The sequence below is a fragment of the Eretmochelys imbricata genome, chromosome 18, assembly GCF_965152235.1.
Source record: "Eretmochelys imbricata isolate rEreImb1 chromosome 18, rEreImb1.hap1, whole genome shotgun sequence".
NCBI classification, from domain to species: domain Eukaryota; kingdom Metazoa; phylum Chordata; order Testudines; family Cheloniidae; genus Eretmochelys; species Eretmochelys imbricata.
The window spans coordinates 12653635-12677659 of NC_135589.1; the positions used below are offsets into that span (position 1 = coordinate 12653635).

The 24025-nt window shown below is 48.8% G+C and overlaps 1 protein-coding gene and 1 long non-coding RNA gene across 2 annotated transcripts in view; one reads left to right on the plus strand and one right to left on the minus strand.

The window, feature by feature from the left end:
• CASZ1 (castor zinc finger 1) overlaps nucleotides 1–8493 on the plus strand; it is a 53722-nt gene extending 45229 nt beyond the window's left edge. Inside the window, exons 11-12 of the mRNA XM_077837441.1 lie at nucleotides 6364–6486; nucleotides 8154–8493. Of these exons, the coding sequence (XP_077693567.1) occupies nucleotides 6364–6486; nucleotides 8154–8493 (463 nt within the window). The remainder of the gene's footprint in view (nucleotides 1–6363; nucleotides 6487–8153) is intronic.
• The window catches only part of LOC144276971 (uncharacterized), a 45218-nt gene that overhangs the window by 6620 nt on the left and 14573 nt on the right, over nucleotides 1–24025 (minus strand). The window lies entirely within an intron of this gene.

Here is a 24025-nt window from a genome sequence, read left to right on the forward strand (position 1 = left end):
CGGTTTGGTGGGAGGTTTTTTCCTTCTCGCTGAACTCTCAGTTGTCCAGAAATGGATCCCCTACTCCAGTGCCATGACACCACAGTGACTGTATGCAGCCTAAAACTGCACTGCCTTTTTTGTATGTCACATTACACACTTGTATCTCATTTACTGTGTCCACTGTTTCTCTGGGTCTCTTATTGCAACATTGCCTTCCAGGTTCCTCTCCTATTGAATATCCCCCCACCATATGTATTAGCTACATTTTTCCAAATATGAATCTCAATTTGTGATATTTTCCCCCTAGTCTCTATAGGCCCCTTTGTATTATTTCTCTTCCCTTGCACTGGTGCTTCCAGCTCCTCCATTTAGTATCATCTGTGAATTTGTTAATGTACTGTTTACTCCTTCTCCTAGATTACTAATGAAGATGTTAAATAAAATCAGACCTAACTCGACTCATAACCTTGCAGCATTCATGAGATACCTCCTCCCAGCTCAATACATTGCCGTTTGTCATTACCCTTTGTTTATGGTCCTTCAGCCAGTTTTCAGTCCATGTGGCAGTATTCACATCCAAGCCAATTTGAATTAATTTTAAGCATATGTGAGACTTTGTATCAAAATGCTTTACTAAAGTCCAAATATATTGCAGCCCTTCATCCACTAATTGTATAATTCTATCAAAAAAAGCAATTAAATTTGTTTGGCAAGATTTATTCTTTGTAATCCCCATGCTGTTTATTGCTCATGGTTCCTTTATCCTCTAGATGTTTAATGATTTTCTTCCCTCTCTTAATATTTGTTTCATGACTTTACTGGGAAGAGACATTAAGACCAGAGGTACGATAATTGCCAGGATCACTCTTGTTTTTTCCTTAAAGAATATGTACCATATTTATTTTTGCTAGTCTTCTGGCACCTCCCCAGTTCTCTATGACTTAAAAATCAGTAGTCCAGTAAGTTTGAAAGTTAATTCCCAGCATGCTCTCAGATGAGAATCATCCAGACTGGCTGATTTGTGCATATTTACATTTTCTAAGCATTCCCGTATCTGCTTTTCTGTAAGATCTTCATTTCATCCTGTCTGCTTTGTCTTTATTTTTCATGTTAGAGGAAGATTTTAAAAGGCGGTTGAGTAGCTCATCCATTTTTGAGACATTACCCACCATCCTCATTTTTTAATGGCCTTATTTTCTCCCTAAGTATGGTACCTCTTCTCCCTGATAAAATAACCCCTTTAGTTTACATTAACTTGTGCTGTTATTGCTCCTCTTATCAGGGCCTCTCTCTCTCTTATCTTCTCCCTGCAAGCTTTAAGTGACCCCATGTATTCTGGATTGCCTGCCACTTTCCTTTCCCAGTACAAGCTTTCTTTTGTTTCTTTTAACCTCAGATATTTAAGGTCCCACCTGGGACCACACAGGCTGCTGCTTGTTTTGCATTCCTGCTCTTCAGAAGAACTGTAGTCTGTCACACCTTAATTATGCAGATTCCCCAGTCCTTCCACACCCAGGGAGGTTTAAATACTTCCTGCTGTTGCACCTTACTCACTAGGTTTTTTACGTCCCTGGAATTTTGGAATTTGCTTTCTTGAAATCTCATAACCTTATGCTGCCATTCGTCACTATGGTGAATCCAAGCAGCTCATAGTCACTGGTACTGGGCTGCCCTATTGTTCTTGCCTTCTTGATTAGTTCCACACTGGTGGCAAGAGGCAGTTCCTGCATGGCTTCTCTTCTGGTTGGAGCCTCCCACTTTCTGCATCAGAAAGTTGTTTCTTCCTCGAGTGATTGCTCATGTCCGTTCAACTTAGGTGTGTGCTCGCCACATGCACCGGTGCCGGAAGTTTTTCCTTCAGCAGTATCCATAGGGGACTGACTCTGGTGCCCCCTGAAGTGGCACGCGTATGCCACAGCATATAGGGAACCACTGGCCCCTTCAACCCTCAGTTCCTTCTTGCCGCCAGTGATGCTGCATGGGACTGGTGCTGCTTCAGCTAGAGCTGTTGCTTTTCGTTCGTTCGAACTCATTTGCCTTGCAAATATTACTGTATGTAGTTTCCCGCTAGTTTACTTCAACCTATTTGTTAAGTTAGAGACTTAGTTGGTCCCTAAAGGGACTTCGCCTCGGGATGGGGTATGCCTCAGTCCCTGCGATTGCTGTAAAAGGCCCATGCCCATTAGCGAGCCACATAATAGTTGTTTACAGTGCTTGGGCGAAAGTCACATTAGTGATATGTGCAAAATCTGCAAGTCCTTCAAGCACAGGACGAAGAAAGATTGTGACATTCATTTGAAGGCGCTCCTGATGGAGTCTGCGCACCAAGGTCACGGTGCTCTGGCATCGAGGTAAGGGCAGTGCCCCGCTGGTACAGTATTTGAGCCGGCACCAGTCCCCTTCTGTGGCTTCAGCCAAGAAGCCCAGGAAGATGGGACGAGGAAGGTCTCCAGCTTCCCGCAAGGGAAAGGACAAGTCTGGGGTGGACCAAGGCCCTGTCTCGGGCGCCTCCTCACCCCCTTCAGGATCACAGAATCATAGAATATCAGGGTTGGAAGGGACCTCGGGAGGTCATCTAGTCTAACCCCCTGCTCAAAGGTCGAGCGGTGTAGCCTAGCCGACTCCCTGCCAGCTACCCCGGATAGCAGCGGAGGTCTTCATCAGCTCCGGGTGCCGTCCATACCAGAGGCCCTCCAAGCGGCGCAAGGCATTATGTTCCTTCCAGTGCCACCCACTCTGGCCCCTGCAGGGTCCCAGTCCCAGGGTAAACCCACGTTGGGACTACCACAGTCTCCACCTTTCCGGCAGCGCTCCCCGTCACGGGGCATGTCCCGCCAACAGTCACCCTCTCACAGCCGACATGGTTCTGACTGCGATAGGCAGAAGCTTCATAGCCCTATCCGGTCTCCGGACCTAGGACAAGGGCAGAGAGGCTTAAGGCACAGCTTGCCAATGACCAGGTGCAGATCTCTAGAGGCATGCGCCCCCCAGCAGGAGTTTCGGAGCCGGTGCCCAGAATCTCCATGGCACCAGTAGTGCTCCAGGGACAGGTTGAGGGACCGACGGTACTGTTCTCTGGACCATCACCAATCCTCCAGGGTGGCATCACTGCATGATGCCAAGCCTGCTCTAGTTCCCGATCCCACTCGTTAAGCGTGAATCATAGATCGCCAGCCTGGGGCCATCACGGATCTGCTGACCGCCACTGGTCGCTGAGGCCCCAATCCAGATGCTCCTCGAGGTCAGCCAGATCCAACTCCAGGAGGGGCGACCAGTACCAATCAGCCCTGTCTTGATCACAAGGGAGTGACCACTCAGGCTCTAGCTCAGGTTCCCTAGCGGCGGGACAGGCTCCAGGACCTACAGTGCAGACTACATCGGCAGCACCGCAGCTGGGCCCATGGCCTCAGACTCGTCCAGGGACCACCTGGAGAAGGTCGTCACCATCCCTGCAATGGAACTTACATCGCTGAAATGGTGGACTAACCCCGGGAAAGTCCTGGAAGGAGTTCCCTTCATGGGCACTCCTTATTTAGTCAAGTTGGTTTTGGATGCCTCAAAACTTGGCTAGGGGCGCACCTCGGCATCCTCCAGACCCAAGGTATGTGGTCCCAGGGGAGTCGACGCTGCACATAAAAGTCAGAGAGCTCATGGGGGTGCACAGAGCATGCGTGGTGTTCCTACCTCACCTGCTGGGCAGACTGGTCAGAGTCCTCATAGACAACACAGCCTCAATGTTCTACATTAACAGGCAAGGTGGAGCGCGATCCTCGGCCCTTTGCCAAGAGGCACTACGTCTCTGGGACTTCTGCATTGACCACGGAATCCATCTAGAAATGAGTCACCTTCTGGGTGCCAGGAACACTCTAGCAGATCACCTAAGCAGGGACTTCTCCTCTCCCCACAAGTAGGTGCTTCACCCAGAGGTAGCCGGCATGATCTTCCAGAGGTGGGGAAGTCCCCAAGTGGATTTGTTCTCCACCAGGCAGAACAGGATGTGCCACAGGTTTTGCTCCAGACAGGGTCTGGGCAAGGGCTCCCTCTCTGACGCTTCCTCCTGCCATGGGCAGGAAGCCTGATGTACTAGTTCCCTCCAATTCCGCTCATCAGGAAGGTCCTAGCGAAAATCAAGAGGGACAAGGCGCAGGTTATCATGATCACCCCGGCGTAGCCTCGCCAGCACTGGTTTGGGACGCTATCAAGCTTGTCAATGATCCCTCCCTGACCCCTGCTGAAGCGACCAGACCTGCTGTCACAGGATCACAGCTGACTCTTGCACCCCAACCTCGCATCCCTCCACTTCACGGCGTGGATGTTGCATGGCTGAACCCGGATGAATGGGCCTGTTTGGACGGGGTCCAGAAGGTCCTCCTTGAGAGTAGAAAGCCCATGACATGATGGTAATGTTCCTTCGAGGCCTCAAGAGGCTTTTCCCTCAAGTCCGGTCCCCGGTCCCTCAGTGAGATCTCAGCTTGGTTCTGTCCAGGCTTATGGGTCCGCCCTTTGAGCCTCTGGCCTCGTGCTCTCTATCTCACCTATCATGGAAGGTAGCTTTCCTCATGGCAGTGATGTCAGTGAGGTGAGTCTCCAAGCTGCGAGCCCTGACCTCAGAACCACCATACACGATCTTCAGTAAGGACAAGGTCCAGCTCCGGCCCCACCTGGCCTTTCTTCCCAAGGTGGTGTCCACTTTTCACATGAGCCAGGACATCTTTCTTCCGATCTTCTGCCCTAAGCCCCATGAGACCAGTGAAGAGAGTCACCTTCACACTTTGGACATAAGAAGGGCTCTGGCTTTCTACCTAGATAGGACAAAACCCTTCCGTAAGTCGACTCAGTTTTTCGTCTCTACAGCTGAAAGGATGAAGGGCCTCCCAGTGTCCATGCAAAGGATTTCTAACTGGATCACCTCTTGCATTAGGACCTGCTACAAGTTAGCGGGAGTCCCTCCACCGCCAATCATCAGAGCCCACTCGACTCAGCGGCCTTCCTGGCACATGTTCCGATCCAGGACATCTGTAAAGCTGCAATGTGGTCCTCGGTGCACATGTTCATGGCCCACTATGCTATCACACAACAGGCCAAGGACGATGCTGGGTTCAGCTGAGCTGTGTTGCAATCTACATGTTTGTGAATTCCTTACCTGCCTCCAGGGGTACTGCTGGGAGTCACCTAAGTTGAACGGACATGAGCAATCACTCAAAGAAGAAAAAAGAGTTACCTTTTCCATAACTGGTGTTCTTCAAGATGTGTTGCTCATGTCCGTTCAACGAACCACCCTCCTTCCCCACTGTTGGAGTTTCCGGCAAGAAGGAACTGAGGGTGGAGGGGGCTGGTGGCATCCTATATGCTGCGGCATATGTGTGCCACTCCAGGGGGCACCAGAGCCGGTCCCCTACGGATACTGCTGAGGGAAAAACTTCCGGCACCTGTGCATGTGGCAAGCGCACACACGTAAGATGAATGGACATGAGCAACACATCTCGAAGAACATCAGCTGTGGAAAAGGATAACTGTCTTTTCCTGTATAATTTAGGGACTTTCTGATGATGCCTGTTGGGCTGTATGTGTTACACAGTGGACACCTGAGAAGTTACAATCCCCCTCGAAGGTGCTACGCTGTGGTTTCAGTAGAGATATGGAAAAGCCAGGACATTTGGCTCTAGATTCAACTCCTTTCCATGCCCTTCAATGCCTTCTGAGTCAGAGGGTGTGGCTTTGGACCCACCTCAAGTTTCAAGTCCCACTGGAGTTGGCCAAGGAGTTACTCATTCTCTCTGTCCTCCTGTCTTGTTAGTCTTTGGTTTGTACTCCTTGTGTTCTCAAGCCCTGATCTCTGGCTCCACCCCCACATTTCTTCCTTTTTTGGCACTCCCAGTGCCATTCTAGCTGTGAGAATCATCCCATTCGGTTTGAGTGGTGCTCCCTAGGGGAGAATCCCCTTCCATCTGCATCTTCTTTCTTGCTCCCCAGGCCCACTGCTTTTGTGCACAGATGCTTTAGAATGTTACTGCTTTTCATCTTTTGTTTCAGAAAAACTCCACAGCCTGCTCCTATTGAAGTGAATGCTAGTTTTGCCATTGACTTCAACATGAGAGAGTTAAGGCTCCCAATTTGTATGTTGAGGTACATGCCAAGTTCTTGTAATTGAGCAATAGTGCCAGAGATATGCATGTGTGCACACACACACAGAGTGACATCAGAGCTGTGGCCTGTCCAGCTCCTCGGATCCAGGAAGTTAAAAACAAAAGTTTAGATGCTATGATAATACAAATAATAGATAACACTAATGTGCCATTGTTTGTTTCCCCACAACTCCCTTCAAATGATACTGCCACCATGGGGCTCTTTGTAAGCCATATGCTTGTCTCTTTTGGCCAGGTTTGGTACGAAGGATTTCTGTGATGCCCACTGCGACTTCCTCCATAAAGTGCATTTCCACTGCGTGGTGGAGGAATGTGGTGCCCTCTTCAGCACCTTGGATGGGGCCATCAAACATGCCAAGTAAGTGGAGGATCAAGAATTCAGAGACACACTCCAGGGAAACCCAAAGGTCACACAGTGTAGGCAGGCTGGGTCGGGACTGCAATGGGGGTTCATTCTGTAACTGCCTTTATGAGTGGGAATGTGGGTTTGCATGGTGGCTGAGAGGGCAGCTGTTGGAGCATCCACAGTCCTGTTTTAAACATATCCGGCTGAATTGCCTGCAGAATAGCTGGGCGTACTCTTTAATTTTCAGTGACTCACAATAAGTGTGCACCGGCATTGTGCTCAGCCTTTGGCAAATGTGTCTCTCATCTGGTTTGCAGTGTCAGCAGGGCTGAGAACTGGCCAGTCCTGTTTTCCCCTAAGCTGCCCAGGAGACTGTGCACCAGGAACACAGCTTCCCAGCATCGTAGAAATGTGCAATAAGAATTACCAACATAGGAAAGACAGATGGGAGCACCCTTTAAAAACCCACCATTCACTGCCCCTGGCACCCTTCTTGGAATGGTGTTGGCAGTGCTGCAGTCACTGCAGAGTGGCAAACGTTGCATTTTTAATGGTGCCCACTGTATTTGTCTCGCCCTTGTGTCTGCAAATCCTGTTTAACAAGCACCTTCCCTGATTACCCAACATAGGAGAGAAGCTGCTTTCTAGGTCCCTATTTCCATGGCTCTGTTTGCTTTAAAGATCTTCGCTGCTTGTAGGCAGGAGGCTTGGAGCTGAGGATTCAGCCAGCTCAGCCCTAACATCCCTCTCAGCATGGGCAATATAGCCCAATATAGGCCCTTCTTGTCGCCCTCAGAGTACTTTGGAGAGCAGTGGATGGCCAAGACTGAAGCAGCCAAAAAGTACTTGCATGTGGGCCAGATCCTGAAGTCTATACCGCACCCAGAACTCCAACTGACTCCAGTCTGTGTCTTGCATAAAGAAGAACTTTGGGATTTGGCCCCATTGTTGCTACAAGGAGAGCAGCGAAGGAAGGATTCCATCTGCACTATCTGGAGGCAGAGAGATTAGAAAGTCTAATAGATATTTTCTACCCCAGTTTCCAAGGGCCACCTCCAGCAGTCCCTGCTCAAGCACAGTTCTTACTGAAGTCAATGGGAGATTTTCCCAAGTAAGGACTGAGCCAGGACTTCAGGGTGTGACCATATGACTGTGGAAGTCTGGATAGTTTTAAATGGAAGGAAACTCAGAGCAAACAGAGCTGGACTCTAGGCCATCAACTCTATCCAGAGCAGGATTGTTTCCTGTTGCATTTTCCACTGCTTTCTTCAGCCTATATACCAATGTCCCAAACAGTGGGGTTCCTATGCCTTCACAGACTGGTGGCTCTCACTGGCAGGAAGATTTTAGACCTCCATAGCTCACCTCAATTTTAGTCCATTGCTCCTAGCTACACCCCCATGTGCCTCCTTAAATAATTCCTCTCCCTGTCTGCGACCAGATCTTGGGGGGGGAACCTAAAGTCCGTGGGAGCTGGGGCTGCTCGGCAGCTGTCCTGCACTTCTCAAAATTTGGGTCATGGTTTACACCTGTCATGTACTCTGAGCTTGTTGTCATGTTCCCCTGACCCTTGGTCACCACTTAGCCAGCCTCTCCATAATCTGCCCTTTTTTTAGTCACGGAGTCGGCAGCGTGTGCTTGCTCTCTCTAATTAGAACGGTTGTCTCTTCTCATTGCAGTTTTCACTTCCGAACAGAGGGTGGAGCTGTGAAGGGAAACTCTGAGTCTCCTTTCCCAAGTGCTGCAGAGACCAAGACTTCCTTGGCCCCCTCGTCGCCATCCACTACTTCCGTCACTATGGCAAGCGCTCCCACCCTGGATGTGCCCACTCCGAGCCCAGCGACTGTGCCCTCTGCCCCCACATTGCTAGCTTGGAAGCAGCTGGCTTCCACCATACCCCAGATGCCTCAGATCCCAGCATTGGTGCCTAACCTGGCAACTTCACCCTTGGCAACGACTTCCCTAGAGAACGCCAAGCCTCAGGTCAAACCTGGATTCCTCCAGTTCCAGGAGAAGTGAGTTCCTTGGGCAACAAGGGGATGATTGTCTTGCCTGCCCCAAGAGCCTCCATGTGCCCTCTTCAGCCCCAAGAGAGTAGACAGAGGCTTCTCCCTCCCCACTTCACCTCTGTTCAATGCTTGATCAGCCACTCTGTGTCCACCTGAGGCTTTCTCTTTGCAGCTGGGTGAGAGACAGATCCAATGAGAGGCTATTTATTCCACGCCCCAGGGTGCTCTCAGCACTTCTGCCCTCCCCCAATCTTGCAGGAAAGCAGCTATCCCAAAGTCTAACAAATGACTTCTTGAGCATTTAGAAAACCAACCGGATGTTTGAACACATCTGGGAATCCTTTTAGATAAAGTCAGGGGCGGAGGGTAAACCTGCTGACATGTTGTCTCAATTTTGCTGTACCTCTGGGGTGTGAAAGCAAAGGTATTGGGCTTTGCATTGTCATTGGTATGGGCCAGAGACTGCAAATCCTTCAGAAAGAAATCATGGTTGCCTGGTTTGTTGCAAAACTAGACTTAGGCGATGTTTGCAAAATGTTTGGTGAAACTGGTCTGGGTTTGAGGCCAAGTTGGACCAGGTTTGGGATGAGTCTGGGCAAAATTAGGCCAATATGTGATGAAAACCAGGAGAAATTTAGTGAGTGATTTTTGACCTGAAACAAGGTGAAACTTGCCTTTTCCAGCTATGTTTCTCTTAAAGCAAGGACTGTCATCTGCAAAGCTAACGAGAAATGGGTTTGTACAGATGCCTGGGAAGGAAATTCTTCTCGGCTCTGCCCACAGTAACACCTGCTGCCTCTTCGTTAGAACGTCAAATCTGTATCTTGGACTATGCAGCGCATCTTCCTTTTCTCACTAAAAATGATAAACTGGAAAAAAAGAAAGTGCTCAGATGCTCTGATCAAACCAGGAATGGCGGAGAAGGGGAGCAGATGCATCACTTCCTGCCTTGGAAGAGCTTTGGCATCCCAGCTGGGCTGCTGTGCAAGGGTAGCAGGTCTCCTGAAGTGCTTTGCTCCCATTTGCAATGTTATTTGCTATTATTTACAAGGTAATTCAAGGGCTAAGCATTTGCCTAAGTGCAGCTGTAAAATAACACCACCACTTAGCACCTTGTTAGAGTTTTCTGCTTCAAAGCCTTTTGCAAACATTCATGAAGCTTCATAACACTCCTGGGACGCAGGAAAGTGTTATCTCCATTTTACAGATCGGGAAAAAGAGGCAGAGAGGTTAAGTGACTTGCCCAGGGCCAATGAAAGAGTATGGGTCACATCTGGGATTAGAACTCTGCAGCTCCTAGCTCTCCATCATGTGCTTAGGCTGTTAGGCCATGTCTCTCTGGGCCAGAAATTGACCCACTTATGTCTTCTTTCAAGCAAGCTTACTACAGGAAGCTCCTGGAACAGGGAAGGTAGCACTGGGGACTGTGACTTGAATGCACAAGATGAGTTTTTGGCCATCTTATATACTAAGCCCTAGAAATTCCCCATAGTCTATATTTACATGGCCTCACAGTTTGAACTATGGGGGTATGAATTGCTTCACAAACACACATGCTGCGTTGCAACTCCCCTGTGTGGACACTGCAGGTGCAACCTAAAAGGAACCTAGTTCGCAGTGACGTAGTCCTCTTTAAACAAGTGCCTTTTCGTTTGCGCCTGCAGCATTCACCTGGGGGAGTAACAACGCAGCTAGTGTGCACTGCAATTCACATCCCACAGTCCGAACCGTGACTTAGACAAGTCCTTAGAGTTCACAAACTGTAGCCGAAAAACAATGGAACGTGACTGCCCTGGGAGAGGCACCAAGGCAATTTAGGTCATCAAATAAATCACGATTGCACAAATTTTGCTTAGCCAAGGGCTCCACTGGCAATTTGCAATGTGCAGCCCGAGTGTTTCACCTAATCTGTGCAAAAAATGGAGCCAATGACAGCTCTCTTCATCCATTAACAGGAAGGTGCAGAATGTGGGGTCAACAGGTCCCATCATGATCTGAAGGGAACCACAGAGGCTCCAGGTCCCAGCATGCAGTGCTCCATCTTCACATACTCCTGTCAAGAGCGTGCACTGCCTGCTGGGGCTGATAGTGTCTGCAGGCTGCAGCTCCATGTTAACGAGGCTGGCCATGGGAGCTCTGTGGGCCGCATGTGGCCCATAGGCTGCACTTGGGCTACCCCTCAATTAAATGAGTGAATGTTGGGAAAGAAGCCAAGGTGTGAGGGAAGAAATGAGGATGATGTCTGGATTTTGGCTGTGTTCCAGTGACCCCTGTCTGGCGACAGACTGCAAGTATGCCAACAAGTTCCACTTCCATTGTCTCTTCGGGAACTGCAAGTACGTGTGCAAAACCTCTGGCAAAGCAGAGTCCCACTGCCTGGACCACATCAACCCCAACAACAACCTGGTGAATGTGCGAGACCAGTTTGCTTACTACTCCCTCCAGTGTCTCTGTCCAAACCAGGTAAGAGTAATCCAAGAAGAGTGCCCCTAGAGGTGGGCCAGGCAGGGGCTGTGGAGGAGAGGGAAAGGATGCAGGAGAAAAGGAAAAGGTAAAAGCCTGGCAAAGACAGGAAGACAACCTGGGGCCAATTCATCCCTAATGTTGTTCTACTGAACCACTGAATGAATCTGGCCTCTGATGCACAGAGCTATTTGAAGGGTATAAATTAGAGAGAGCAAGACTTGGGAAATCAGCTCCAGACCAAAATATAGGCAGTTTGTATTTGTTCAGAGCGGGGGTGTGGGAAAGTGTTGATTTTGGGCCTATTTCTAGTGTAAACGCTAAGTAAGGCTATGAGATAAAATGAAACAGGCAAATGGAGGTTGAATATCGGCAAAGGCTGCCTGTTAGATAGTGGAATAGTTTCCCAAGGGAAATGGTGGAAGTCCTATGATTTGAAAATAGATGGCCCGCTGAAGAGCAAATGCACTGTGCCCCTTGAAGAATGGACAGTGCGTGACATGGAACTGGAGGCCTTGCCCACCTGTGACATTAATGGCTCTGTGACCTTCAGAGAGAAAGCAAGTTGCAGCAGGCAACTGAGAGCACGGTTGCTAGATAAATCTAAAACAACCTGTCTCATTGGTTCCTTACAGCACTGTGAGTTCAGGATGCGAGGACATTACCACTGTCTTCGGCCTGGCTGCTACTTTGTGACCAACATCACCACCAAACTTCCCTGGCATGTGAAGAAACATGAGAAGGCAGAGCGAAGAGCAGCCAATGGTTTCAAGTACTTCACCAAACGGGAAGAGTGTGGCAGGCTAGGTAAACCCACCTTGTTCATCCAAATCATGGGATATACTGCCTGACAGCTCCGGCTGATAGCATACTCACTCTCTGGGTCACTTTCTCAATCTAAGGGTGTAGCCATTCTCCTGATACACTAGAGACTTCAGTCATTATAAACCTTCCTTTGACAATATTTTTCATATTCTCTCTGGGCAGAGGCACCTGTAGTTTAGCTTACGGGACCATTTGACCCTATCTTATCTTGAAAGAATGTAAGTGAAATTTTCCCTCAATGTTTATAGTTGTAGTACTTCTACATCCACTATCAAGGATGTATTTAGATCACGTTACCCTGTCTTGGCCAACTTGGGGTGGGGGAGCCCAAATAGGTATAAAAATGACCCACTTGGGCTTTGTAACTGTTCATTTATATAATCCAGAACATGAGTGAGCCTCAACGCACTTGACACAAAGATGGATTAAATAAGACACAGAATTATCATCCCCATTTTACAGGTGCACAGAGGTTGATTTCGCTACAATCATTTTGTAGGTTTTAATAGCAAAATCAGGAACAGAACCCAGTGATCTTGTTTCCCAGGCCCCTGCTCTAACCATTACAGAACACTGCCTTCTGGAGCCAGGAACAGAAGCCAGGCATTATGGCACCATCTAAATTGTAGACCGCACTGCTTCACTACAGCTGACACACAAACTGACAGAAGTCAAAGATACAAAGAGTTAAAAGGAGAAACATCAGCCCCACACATAGAGGAAAAGTTAGGGTTGTGCCCCACCGAGGTTCTCTTCGGTGCCTAAATATTGGAGTATATGAGTATATATCCATTTCTGCCCTGGCTGAACAGGCTCCAGCTTGTATCCCCAGTGTTCTGATCAGGGGCCAGGGTCCTGTGAGCTTAGCTGCTATGGCCATCTCCACACTGGCAGGAGAGGGCTGGAAGGCCTCTTCATTTCTGCTCAAAGAAGCCAGCCTGTAGGCCTTGCCCCTTTCTTCCAGATGGAATGACCAGGCTCTGGAGGAGCAGCTTCCCCCTTTGATGGTTCGAGGTCTTTTCTTGCACCATGTGCTCTGCTGAACTTGTTGCCTGTTTTGGGCTAGAGTAGGCTGGGGGGAAAATGTTTTCAGTCTGGAAGCAAACAGAGAATGGTGGAAAATGTTTCTGTTTTGATGACTGCTACTCCCTTGTGTGAGAAGGAATTTTCACACCTCCCAATTTTGCCTGATTCCAGGCAGTTTAAGATGAAACTCTTTGATGTGCATTGCCAGGGCTGCATATCAAAAGGATAAATATTCCACCCCCCTGGCCTCTGCAGTAGCTTCTTTCAGTGTGAGCCTTTCACTAGAGTGTCAGCTCATCCAAATATCTGATACAAGGCGCTGTGCTGGGCTCCTAGGTTTGCCCGCTAGTTAGATTAATCAGGTAGCACCAAAGCAGTTATGAAATGTCAGCGCCTAAAAGCATCCAGCAAAAAGCAGGGAAAACAATTAGAGTCCCCACAGACAGCACTCCAGAGCCTCCATCCCACTGCATGGGACTCACATGGCCATTGTTCATTTTTGGCTTAAGTAAACCAATCAGCCCTGGTCAGAGGTTTGGCCTCAGCAGCCCCAGCAGGATAGCTCAACCTCTTTGTCATTTCCTACAGTTCCCTGGACACAGCTTACTCTAGAAGCAGTCAATTATTTTATGTCAAGGTCCAGATTCAAGAAAAAATAATAATAAAAGAATAACAATAATGATAATAAATAAAAAGATTCTGGGATCCATTCAAAAGCATCTGGCGGTCCAGATTTGGCCCACGGTCCGCCTGTTGACTACCCCCAGTACGCTGTTGAGAAGCAGGAGAGGGGGAGTCAATGGCCAAAAAATACAAACCCATGACAACCAGAACAAAAATGCTCCCCTTCAGCTTTTAATTCATGAAAAATGTATGCTTGAGCGATACGTCGTCCATGGTAATCAAGACAATAAGTGTCAACACACCGAGGCCGGTCCTTACCTGGGGTCTCGGTTTACAAATGTCAGGAGATTGAGCAGTTGCTGTTATTTACTCAACTTTTGGTATTTCAGGTGATAGCCTGGGCTAGACAAAGCGGGGCGATGATATATGATACTCAGCCCGCCCCGCTGCCCTAGCAACGGGCAAGTCTTCACCTGCCCTTTGCTGATACTGTTTCAGTCCCGCCAGCACTGTTTGTTCTTCATCCCAAAGAACAGCACAAAAATGATGGGGAGGGCAGATGAGGTAGGCGTGTGGGGGAGGAGGGCCGGAATATCTAAACAAACACAAACTTGGCTTACACATAAAGCACCATCTCCGCCTTAAAGACAGGGCGAATGATTCAGGAGCTGTTTGGCAATGCCATGCCTACTACGTATGTGGGCACGTACATGTAGGTATGTCTTTCCACGTGACTATAAATGAGTGTCTGTGTATGTTTCCATATAGGCATGTCTGTCGATGTGGGCAGTTAGATGTGTTCCTGCATCTGTATGCAAGTGTGTCTTTTGTTCTGTAGGTCTGTGTTGTGTGTACAGCAAGTGCCTCTGTATGCCTGTGTTGAGGTTTGTGAGTGTGTTTACATCAGGTGCGCAGCTGTAGGTCTCTGTCAGTGTGTAGACATGCCTATGGTTTTACTGCAGCAAGCTATACTTCAGCTACAGGATGTGGTCTGGGGATTGTCTGGTAATCAGCCACACAGATTCGTAGTGATTTGCATGAGGCAGAATCCAGCATTTTCCCATAAAAAAAAACAATAATGGGGCTGTTTAACTGAGTCTCCTTGTCTGTCTAGAGGCAGGTCCAGCATGCCAGAATCCGTGTAAGCCGTTTCCATTACCCTCGGCCTGGTACCAGCCCCTACGTCACCAAACCAGGAGTAGCAACAAACACTTCCTGGCTTCTCCACATTTGGCCTGGGACCATGCACTGGTCAGAGCTGGAAGGTTGGGGATGGGACGGAGGAGCCTCCCAGCCCAGGGTGTTAAAGGGATTATCATTCTGCTTCCAGAGCACACAGATCAAAAGGAGCTGGCTGTTTCCAACATGGAACAATCCCTGATATTATTCTTACCTTCTACTTCAATTGTAAGCTCCTTGGGGCAGGGCCTGTCTTTTTGTTCTGTGTTTGTACACCACCTAGCACAATGGGGTCCCGGTCTAGGATTGGGATCTCTAGGTGCTGGCAAAATGCAAATAATCAACATTAATCATACGTTTCCCCCTTGTTCCCTCTGTCACAAGAGGGATGGGGGTGGTACTCTGTGGCTCAGGGCCACTTCCTGTGTCTAAATCAACCACATCCTTTCTCCCCATTACTCAGCTTGGGAAGGATTTCATTTTGGGTCTGGGGCTGTCATTGAAGAATCCACAGAGCACTCCAGACAATCAGGATTCAGTATGGCAGCAGTCTGGCGCTACCTCCAGTGTGTGCTGATACAACCCTTTCTCTTGCTATTTTAATGTACCAGATTTGTATCGGTTTTGTGTCTGCAGGTTGCAAGTATAACCAGGTGAACAGCCATTTCCACTGCATTCGAGAGGGCTGCCAGTTTTCCTTCCTACTCAAGCACCAAATGACGTCCCACGCCAGGAAGCACATGAGGAGGATGCTGGGGAAAAACTTTGACCGAGTTCCCACACAGGTGAATCCACTGGTTATTTAAGCAGCAGATACGTATGTAGTGATGCACCTTCGATTGCTCACTGCAGAGAGGCCCTGGGCTGAGCGCTGCTAGGTCCCCTCCCTGCAGCACTACAGCCAAGACTCACGCGCCTAATCTCTGAATGCCCCACACTCCACCTAGAGTGCAAAACGTCACACCCCCAACCTCTTAAGTGTAGTAGGATACACACCTCAGGGCACCGGTGCCAATGTACACACTCCCATCTCAATGCATAAGAATCCACACACCAGGATCCTGGTGCCAAGATTACCACTCCCAGCCTCAGTGCCGTAGGATCCACTTGCCAACATGTTCCAACTATCCCTGAAGAACAATGTCAGAGAAAACTGAACGTGTAAACAGATGGCTTTGGTCTTGACATCTTGCTTTTGGTGTGAAAAGTCCGTCTTAATTTCTTGCTGCAGGTTATTGGCCACACTTCAAGAAATGAAAATCTCCCCCATGTTGGCAGCATGGCACCCAGCCCAGCTTCATCAGGAACCCCAGCTTCCTTTCAGGGACCCCAAAGCATGATGGACATTGAAACAGATGAGTACATGGATTACACTGGCTGTAGCCCCGGGGGCATCTCCTCTGAATCCTCCAATATGGACCGCAGCTGCTCCAGCACTCCAGTGGGCAACGAAAGCACATCAGCAGGTAAGGGGCAGCAGGGGAAAAATAGATTTGCAGGTCTCTGCTGCCAAGAGCCCTAAACTCACAACCAGAGGCCAAGGAGAAACTGTGCCTTCTGACACATTGTGTCAGCCCCTGGCTCAACAGAGTATTGCCTTACGCTAGCCTAGCTCCCCTCCATCATTCACAGAGAGGGATCCATTTCCACATAGTTCTGGGCTGTCCCTTAACTCCTGACATTCCCTTCTTTTTCTGCCTCTGAAGAGGTTTTTGTCCTATCTTTCGGAGCTGGACCGGTTTGAATAATTGAATTGCTCAATATCTGTACCAGAGCCGTCGAGTCATTAGGACTGTAAAGTTAATTTCCCTTGCTGTTCTGCTTCCTGCCTTCCCCCAGTATCTTTTGTGTTACACTGTGCCACATCTAGAAGTCAGAGGTTTCCCTGCACTCCTGATGCTCAATAAACTGGACAACAGAGACCTCCTGGCTTCACTCTTTCAGGAAGTGATGTGTAAGTAAATGAGAACCTCTGCCATCACTTTCTCAGGAAGTGACCTATAAAAGCAGCTCCTCTCCCCTTACAAGTTGTGATGCAGAAAAGAAAACCTCTAACATCACTACCTCCTTATCAGAGCGATGCACAGAGGAGATCCCCTGGTGTCATGTCTGCTTTATGCATCCCTTCCTAAAAGAGAACTCTAACATCCCTTCCTGTTTTGAGGATTGAGATTTGACCCTGCCTAACCTCTGTAAATTATGGGATTCTCTCTTCAGCAGGCAGATACAGAACTCATCTCTAATACCCTGTAGCAGTAAGTAAGGCTCCCTTAATTGTCCTTACCTCTGGCTGCCTGTTAGTATTCCAGGAAAGCTTTCTGTGAACTCTCCCCAGGGCTGCTTGTCTCTGAGTCTCTTTATAACATTTATTGTCTTTTGGGACCTTAGTTTCAGACCTATTTTTTTTCTACCTTGCCTTCCAACACTGATTAAATGAAAAATCAGGTGACAACCTGAGCCCAGCATTTCCCTGCCCAGGGGGTTCAGCTCAGACCTCAGGGCTGTGGGGTGGATGTTCATCTCCATTACTTTTAAACAGCAGTAGGAAATAAGAGTAATGAATGATGCCCACTGACACTGGGTGGAGGCAAGACTAAGGAAGATGTCCTGACCTCTCACGTCACAGGGGCACTAACACAACCTCTGCACGCTACCCTGACATAAACATTCCACGAGAATGACAGCTGCACGTAGTGCTAAAGCTCCTCCAGAGGGTTTGGAGGGGCAGCAGCTCCCAGGATTCTCTATTAACTAACTGCACCATCAGAGCCATCAGTCACACCTCCCGGAAAACAACCCACTGACTAATAACCATGTTATGAGTGAATCCGAAAGCCTCTGGGATAACACCCTGCAACAGAGTCCTCTCAGCAGCAGGCCAGTGCACGCTGGCGCCACGTGGATGAACAGACAGACTAAGAAAGGAGGAATTTCTTTTTGGAAGCCAGGTGGCTCCACCCCCTGCAATTAAGGCCACTCCTTGTTTTCTGTGGTGACAACCATTCCCCCTGCTGCTGCTGCTGTCAGTCACGCATCTTCCATCTCCTCTCTGTTACAGTTCTGTTTTGTACGTGTGTGAATGTATTTTCCATTTTCATCATATTGCTTCCACTCTTGGGTTCTCATTTCGGTTCTTTTGTTTTTCCTTTTTGTTTTGTTTTTTCTGCTATTTTTTTCTCTCCACATTCTCCAGGCTGCCTGGTTCCTCCTCCTCCTCCTCCTGCTGCCGCTGCCGATGATGCTATCCACAGTGCACCACAACCTCCACCGCCACCTCTGCCTCCATCTTTCTCACAAGCCTTGCTCAGGTCTCCCCTTCCTTCCCTCCCCTACCTCTTCTCTCCATCTTGTCTCTCATACTCTCTGCTCAGTGCCACTCTTGGATCCAGCAGGGGCATTGTCATGCCTGCCACCAGCACACCTGGTTTCTCGCCCATCATTGCCACTCCAACTCCAGTAAAAAGTGACGTTCCCCTAGTTCAGGATGCAGCAGGTAATTCTTATATGCTTTATCTCTCAGTGACAGCTCCCCCTGCCCATAGTCTCTTCCCACCCCTGAGCTCTGTTAAGTCATAAATGGAAAAGACATCACTATCTCTCTCTCTGTCTTGTTTAACTCTGTCCAAGGGCTCCCTACTACACACACATCCCCTCCCTTCCACTGATGGGATAATAATGTCATGCTGTAAAGATGCCCAAGGAAGGTATCTGAAAGCACAGTAAATCACTGTGAAAAATTCACATGACCAGAAGCAATTCCTCATCAATCCCAACCCAAATCCAACAGCAACATTTGTAAATAAACCTGCCGTTTTTGAGCCTCCTCCTCCTGTTAGGTGGCCAAAATGCAACGTGTTGACCACATCGCATAACAGGGCTTGGAGACTGGTTTAGAGCTCTTTGGCCATCCAGTCTAGTAGCTCCCAACCCTTGCTGCACATCAGTACAGGTCATTCCAATGTGCACCATAGAACTTGGGACTGGCTTTCTCTATCGCATGTTTTGGGGTCTCATGGGCACAGGTGATGCCACTAACATGATGCATCTCAGTGATCTCTGTTGCACCCACAGTTATTTACATCCACCAATTACAGCTGCAGAAAGTAAGGCTGGTTTTCAAACACCTCAGGCCCTCAGTGTTTCCTACATGACAGAGCTCAGGGACATCACAGACAGGGGCGTTTTATACCAGTTGAGAATGGCTTTTCAGGGCGTGCTCAGTTTTGCCCTCTTTTCCCAGCCTGGCTCCTTCTCGGTTACTTGGAAACATATTTATGCTGGCAAAGTTATGTTTTTAAAAAGACCCACAGCTCAGAAACCTGAGCTATCCTCTCCCTCTGCTAGCTAGGCACAGTGTAAGCATGCAGAGGTGTGAAACTCCCCAACAGTGGTCATTGCCCTGCCCAGAGCTTCATGGGGATTTTGACTGCTTAAGTGGGATTTAAATTATGCCTTCACTTGTGGTGGCCCTCTGTAGAGGGAGTGTGGTCCAACAGACAGACAGTCAGTCACAAAACTGAACTCTTCTGACAGGCAAATCAGCTCACCTCATTCTGTCTCAGTTTCCTCATCTGTAAAATGAGGATAATAATACTTTTTAAAGTATTCTGATGCCGATAGGTGAAAAGTACTGTATAAAATCATCTTCTGCTGACAGCATAGGCTGACTATAAACTACTTACAGTTGAGACCTGCTTCGGCCTAAATTTGTTGAGGCATGTTTGTCTCTAATTAGTTATTAGGGAATGAGCACTGTCTAGTGGTTAGAGCAGGAGACATAGAATCACGACTGCTGGGTGGTTTTCCATCTTCACCCACCCTACGCAAGGAAGTTGAACTAGGTTAATTAAATATGTGATTTTAAACAGCTTTAGTTAAACTGATACAAAAGGTAAACACTTAGTTTAAGATGAGCTGAAATAAACCTGGCTTAACCAAACTGATTCAAAATTGTCATAAGCTAAACCAAAACAGGCCACTCTCACATCAAAGTATGTGTCCATACTGGAGGGGGGCATGGGGATCTTGCACTGGTTTAACTAAACATGCATTTCAGTGAGGACAAGGCATCAGTGTCCTTGGGCAAGTAATTTAACCTCTCTGTGCCTCACCTAGCTCATCAGTATTATGGGAATAATGATACTTACCTACCTCTTAAAGACAGTGGGAGACTCAATTAGTTACTATGTATACAGTGCTAGGGATTATTCAGTAATGTACACACCTCTTTAAAACCATTAGTGGTTTAATACTTCTTTGTAATATAGATACATGGGGCCGCATTATCTGCTGACTTACACTGGCTTTACCCCAATGCAATTCCATGACTTCTATGTTGCTGTTATTAGTTATCGTTTGTTTTACAGCGGCAGCTAGAGACCTCAAAGGAGATCAAGGTCCCATTATGCTAGGTGCTGTATACACCCAGCAAGAAACGGTCCCTGCCCAAAGAGTTTGCACTCGAAATAGAGAAAGAGGGTGAGAGAAAGGAAAACTAGCAGAAGATTTGGGAACTGAGGCAGAGAGATTACATGGTTTGCCCACGGTCACACAGTGAATCTGACAGCACCAGGAATTGAACCCAGGTCTCCCAAATTGCCATCCAGTGCCTTAACCCCAAACTACGGAATTACTCCTGGTTAATCACAATGTAAATAAGATCTAGAATCAGGCCCAGTAACTAGACTCTTGCAATCTTTTTCTTCCTCTCCAAAATAGGAGTGTAGCAAGGAACTGGCCTGGAGATCAGTGTCCTGTACCAGGACATGAGTGCAGCCTGCAGAGCACCCCTGCACCTTGCCACCTATAAGCGCAGATTTGTGTCTGAAAATAAAGTGTGATTTGGGGGACCTGGACCATAATGGGATAGGGATTCTGTAACCTTGAATTCACTGGTTTGAATCTGGTTGAGCTTAATAGTGATGAAGAGTTATTATCTCTCTGGCGGCTGTTTAGAGGTGCAGATTAAATCAGTGTAAGGGGGCTTAGCCCAGTTCCTAGTGAACATCACGAAGACAGCCTTCACTGTGAATTGCCTCCTTTGTTGCCAGTGTCACCAGAGACACCATGCATACTGAATGGGCAAGTGAGACTTCTGTCCTCTGCCTCTCTCTCCTAGGCATGGGCTCACTCTAGAGGGATGTTGGCATTGTACTCTGGGGGGAGTTTGGCCTACTGCCATCCATGCCGTCCCTGCTTGGTGGAGAGTTTGAACTCTTCTATCTCCAAGGTTTTCAGTCTGGTGCTGTTCCTCAGTATTCAGTGTTTCTCACCATTTTGGAGACTCCATTTGATAAGCACCATCCTAGCTTCAAGGGGCATCATCTAAGGCCCTCCCATGGCTGACATGGGAAAACCAACATCTACCACCTTGAGTACATGCTTACAGTCAGCAGAAGAACTTAAAAGCATTCAAACAAATGGTCGAGTGTGTCTTCAGACTCCTAGAGCAGGATGCAAACTGCTTTGGTGCTGGGACCCAGACACTCATGACACAGACCATGCCTCTTTTCAACAGGATGGCAGCCCCAGCATGCAGCTAAGGAAGGCCCGTTTTAATGGGAAACTGTAATTTCCAGTGAAATTCACCATTTTGCACCTGGTGAGAGAGTCTTCTTGCCTCCCCGAGTCCTGCTCTGAGCACACTGGATCTGGAGCTAGGGGTTTTTCGTCTTCCTCTGCAGCTTGGGGTACCGGTCACTGCCAGGTGCAAATGGTGGATTCTCTGTAACTTTAAGTCTTTAAACCATGATTTGAGGATGTCAGTAACTCAGTCAAAGGCTAGGGGTCTATTACAGAAGTGGGTGGGTGAAGTTCTGTGGCCTGCGATGTGCAGGAGGTCAGATTAGATGATCATGACTGTAAAGTCTCTGAGTCTATGATTTGACCTGAGTAATAACCAGTGGGCAGAAGAGGAAGGAAATGTGGATGTAAGGTGGTCAAATTCTTGGTATCAGGTTCAGTCCTCTGGGACTCCGGCACCTATCTCCAAGGATGGGAAACTGATATTGGTCCCTTCGTGGCAAGCGGGTTGATTGTTGAGGCTCAAGAAAAGGCTTTAAAAGTGGGATTTTTCTCTTGGAGCCCAATGGATAGTCATTTGAGAATTACCCCTACTGAACATCTGTCTGTGTGTGCTCATCAGTGTAATATTTAGGCTGATTCTGGCCAAAGTGCATCCTGCTTCTAAAAATCCCCCCTTGCAGTTTTAATTAGATGCGGTGAGTCTTCTCCACTTCCTGTCCTAAATAGCTGTGCCCGATTAAACAGCAGTGAGGGAAAAGGATGCTGTGTATAGTTTATAAAGCACTTGGGGATTGTTTGGGGTGAAAGGAGCAATCAAAGATCAATGAAAGTGCCACATTCCGTGGACTGGGATGAGCTTACTCCTGGGGAAGGAGGACTAGAAATAAAGTGACAGGAGAGGCTGGGAGATTTTTGACCCTGACAAGAAGCAACAGCTGATGCTTGGACATTATCACGACTACAAGAGTGGCAACTATAAGGATTTCCTGGTGCCAAGCAACACAAATAGCATGGGGGTAGAGTGTGTCAGGAAATCAGGTTGACTACTGCCACAGTATTGAATGAGCACTAATCGGCACACCTTCCTCAGCCCCTGTCCAGGATACAAGGCTGGTCAGGTGACTTACTGGGCTGGGGGCTGCTTCCCCTGCAGCATCGTGCATTGTCCACGGGTCGTAGGTAGAATACGGGGTATGATCCAACCTGGCAATTACCATGTTGGTTACAGGAGGTGATAGGAGTTCCTGCTGCCCCTCTATGAGTAACACCACTTTCCTCTTCCTATTCCCAGGGAACACCATCACCATGCCAACTGCCTCGGGGGCCAAAAAGCGCTTCTGGATCATTGAGGATATGTCTCCATTTGGCAAGCGCCGCAAGACAGCCTCCTCGCGCAAGATGCTGGATGAGGGGATGATGCTGGAGGGTTTCCGGCGCTACGATCTCTACGAGGACTGCAAGGACACCAACTGCCAGTTCTCTCTCAAGGTCACCCACTACCACTGCACCCGGGAGAACTGCGGCTACAAGTTCTGCGGCCGAACCCACATGTACAAGCACGCCCAGCATCACGACCGCGTCGACAACCTGGTGCTGGACGACTTCAAGCGCTTCAAGTCCTCGCTGAGCTGCAACTTCCCCGACTGCCAGTTCTCCGGCAACAGCACGCACTTCCACTGCCTGCGCTGTGGCTTTCGCTGCACCGACAGCACCAAGGTGACCGCCCACCGCAAGCACCACGGCAAGCAGGACGTCATCAGTGCTGCCGGCTTCTGCCAGTTCAGCTCCAGTGTGGACTGCGAGGTGCCGGACTGCAAGTACAAGCTCAAGTGCTCCCACTTCCACTGCACCTACCCCGGCTGCAAACATACTGTGGTGGGCATGTCACAGATGGACTCACACAAGCGCAAGCATGAGAAACAGGAGCGGGGGGAGCTGCCAGCCATCTCTCCCGGCCCTGAGGGCCTCCATCACTCCACCCTGGAGTATGACATCCAGAACTCTTCCGTAAACCTGGACAGCTCCCTCAACCTCAGCACTGATGCCAACAGCTCCCTCTTCTTCCTGCAGAATGCAGCTGGCGTGGGCCTCAGTGACTCCTTGGACCTCAGCAAGAAGCTACCGGAGGCTGCTGCTGGCCCATCACCCAGCAGAGCAGGGACAAGCCCTCACGAGAGCAGGGTGATGGTATCCAACTCCGGCGATGTGGAGGATGAAGACGACTCATCCCAAGATGAGGACGAGGAGGAGGAGGAGGAGATAAATGAGGAAGAGGATGATGATGAAGAGGATGACGATGATGATGACGACGAGGAGGAGGAGGAGGAGGAGGAGGAAGACCTGAACACAGACTCTGAAGAGTCACTCCCCGACCCTGAGGGCCTGGCCACTAAAGAGGATGGGGAAACAGGGGAGGCCTCTACTTCCATAGACCATGGCGATGCTTCCAGGCCTCTGGGTGAGCCAAACCCAGACCTCACATCAGCCCCCACCCCTGCCCTGACCCCAGCCCACACCCTTGCACCGTCAGCTTCTCCTTAACCTTAGAGACAGCAGCAGGTTTGGTTTTGCTCTTAAATGAAATTATTAAGAGGACCCCTTGTGAGGCGAGAACAAAGCACCGGGACGGAAAGCGACAAAACGAACTCCACACCGCACGCATGAGGCCCCACGGGACCGACAGGACAGACATGGTCGCATGGGGCCAGCGCACCATCACTTCATTCTGCGGATGACAGAAGACAGGGCAGGACGCAGAGACACGAAACCCTTCTAGATGGACACTAGCTCTGAGGGTGACATCTGCTCTCCTTTCCTCCCCCCACTGTGGGGCGTGTGCCCAGTCTCGGGACCCCTTCTTTTGGGGTGGGCTTTTCCCCCCTCTTTTATTTCTGGATTTT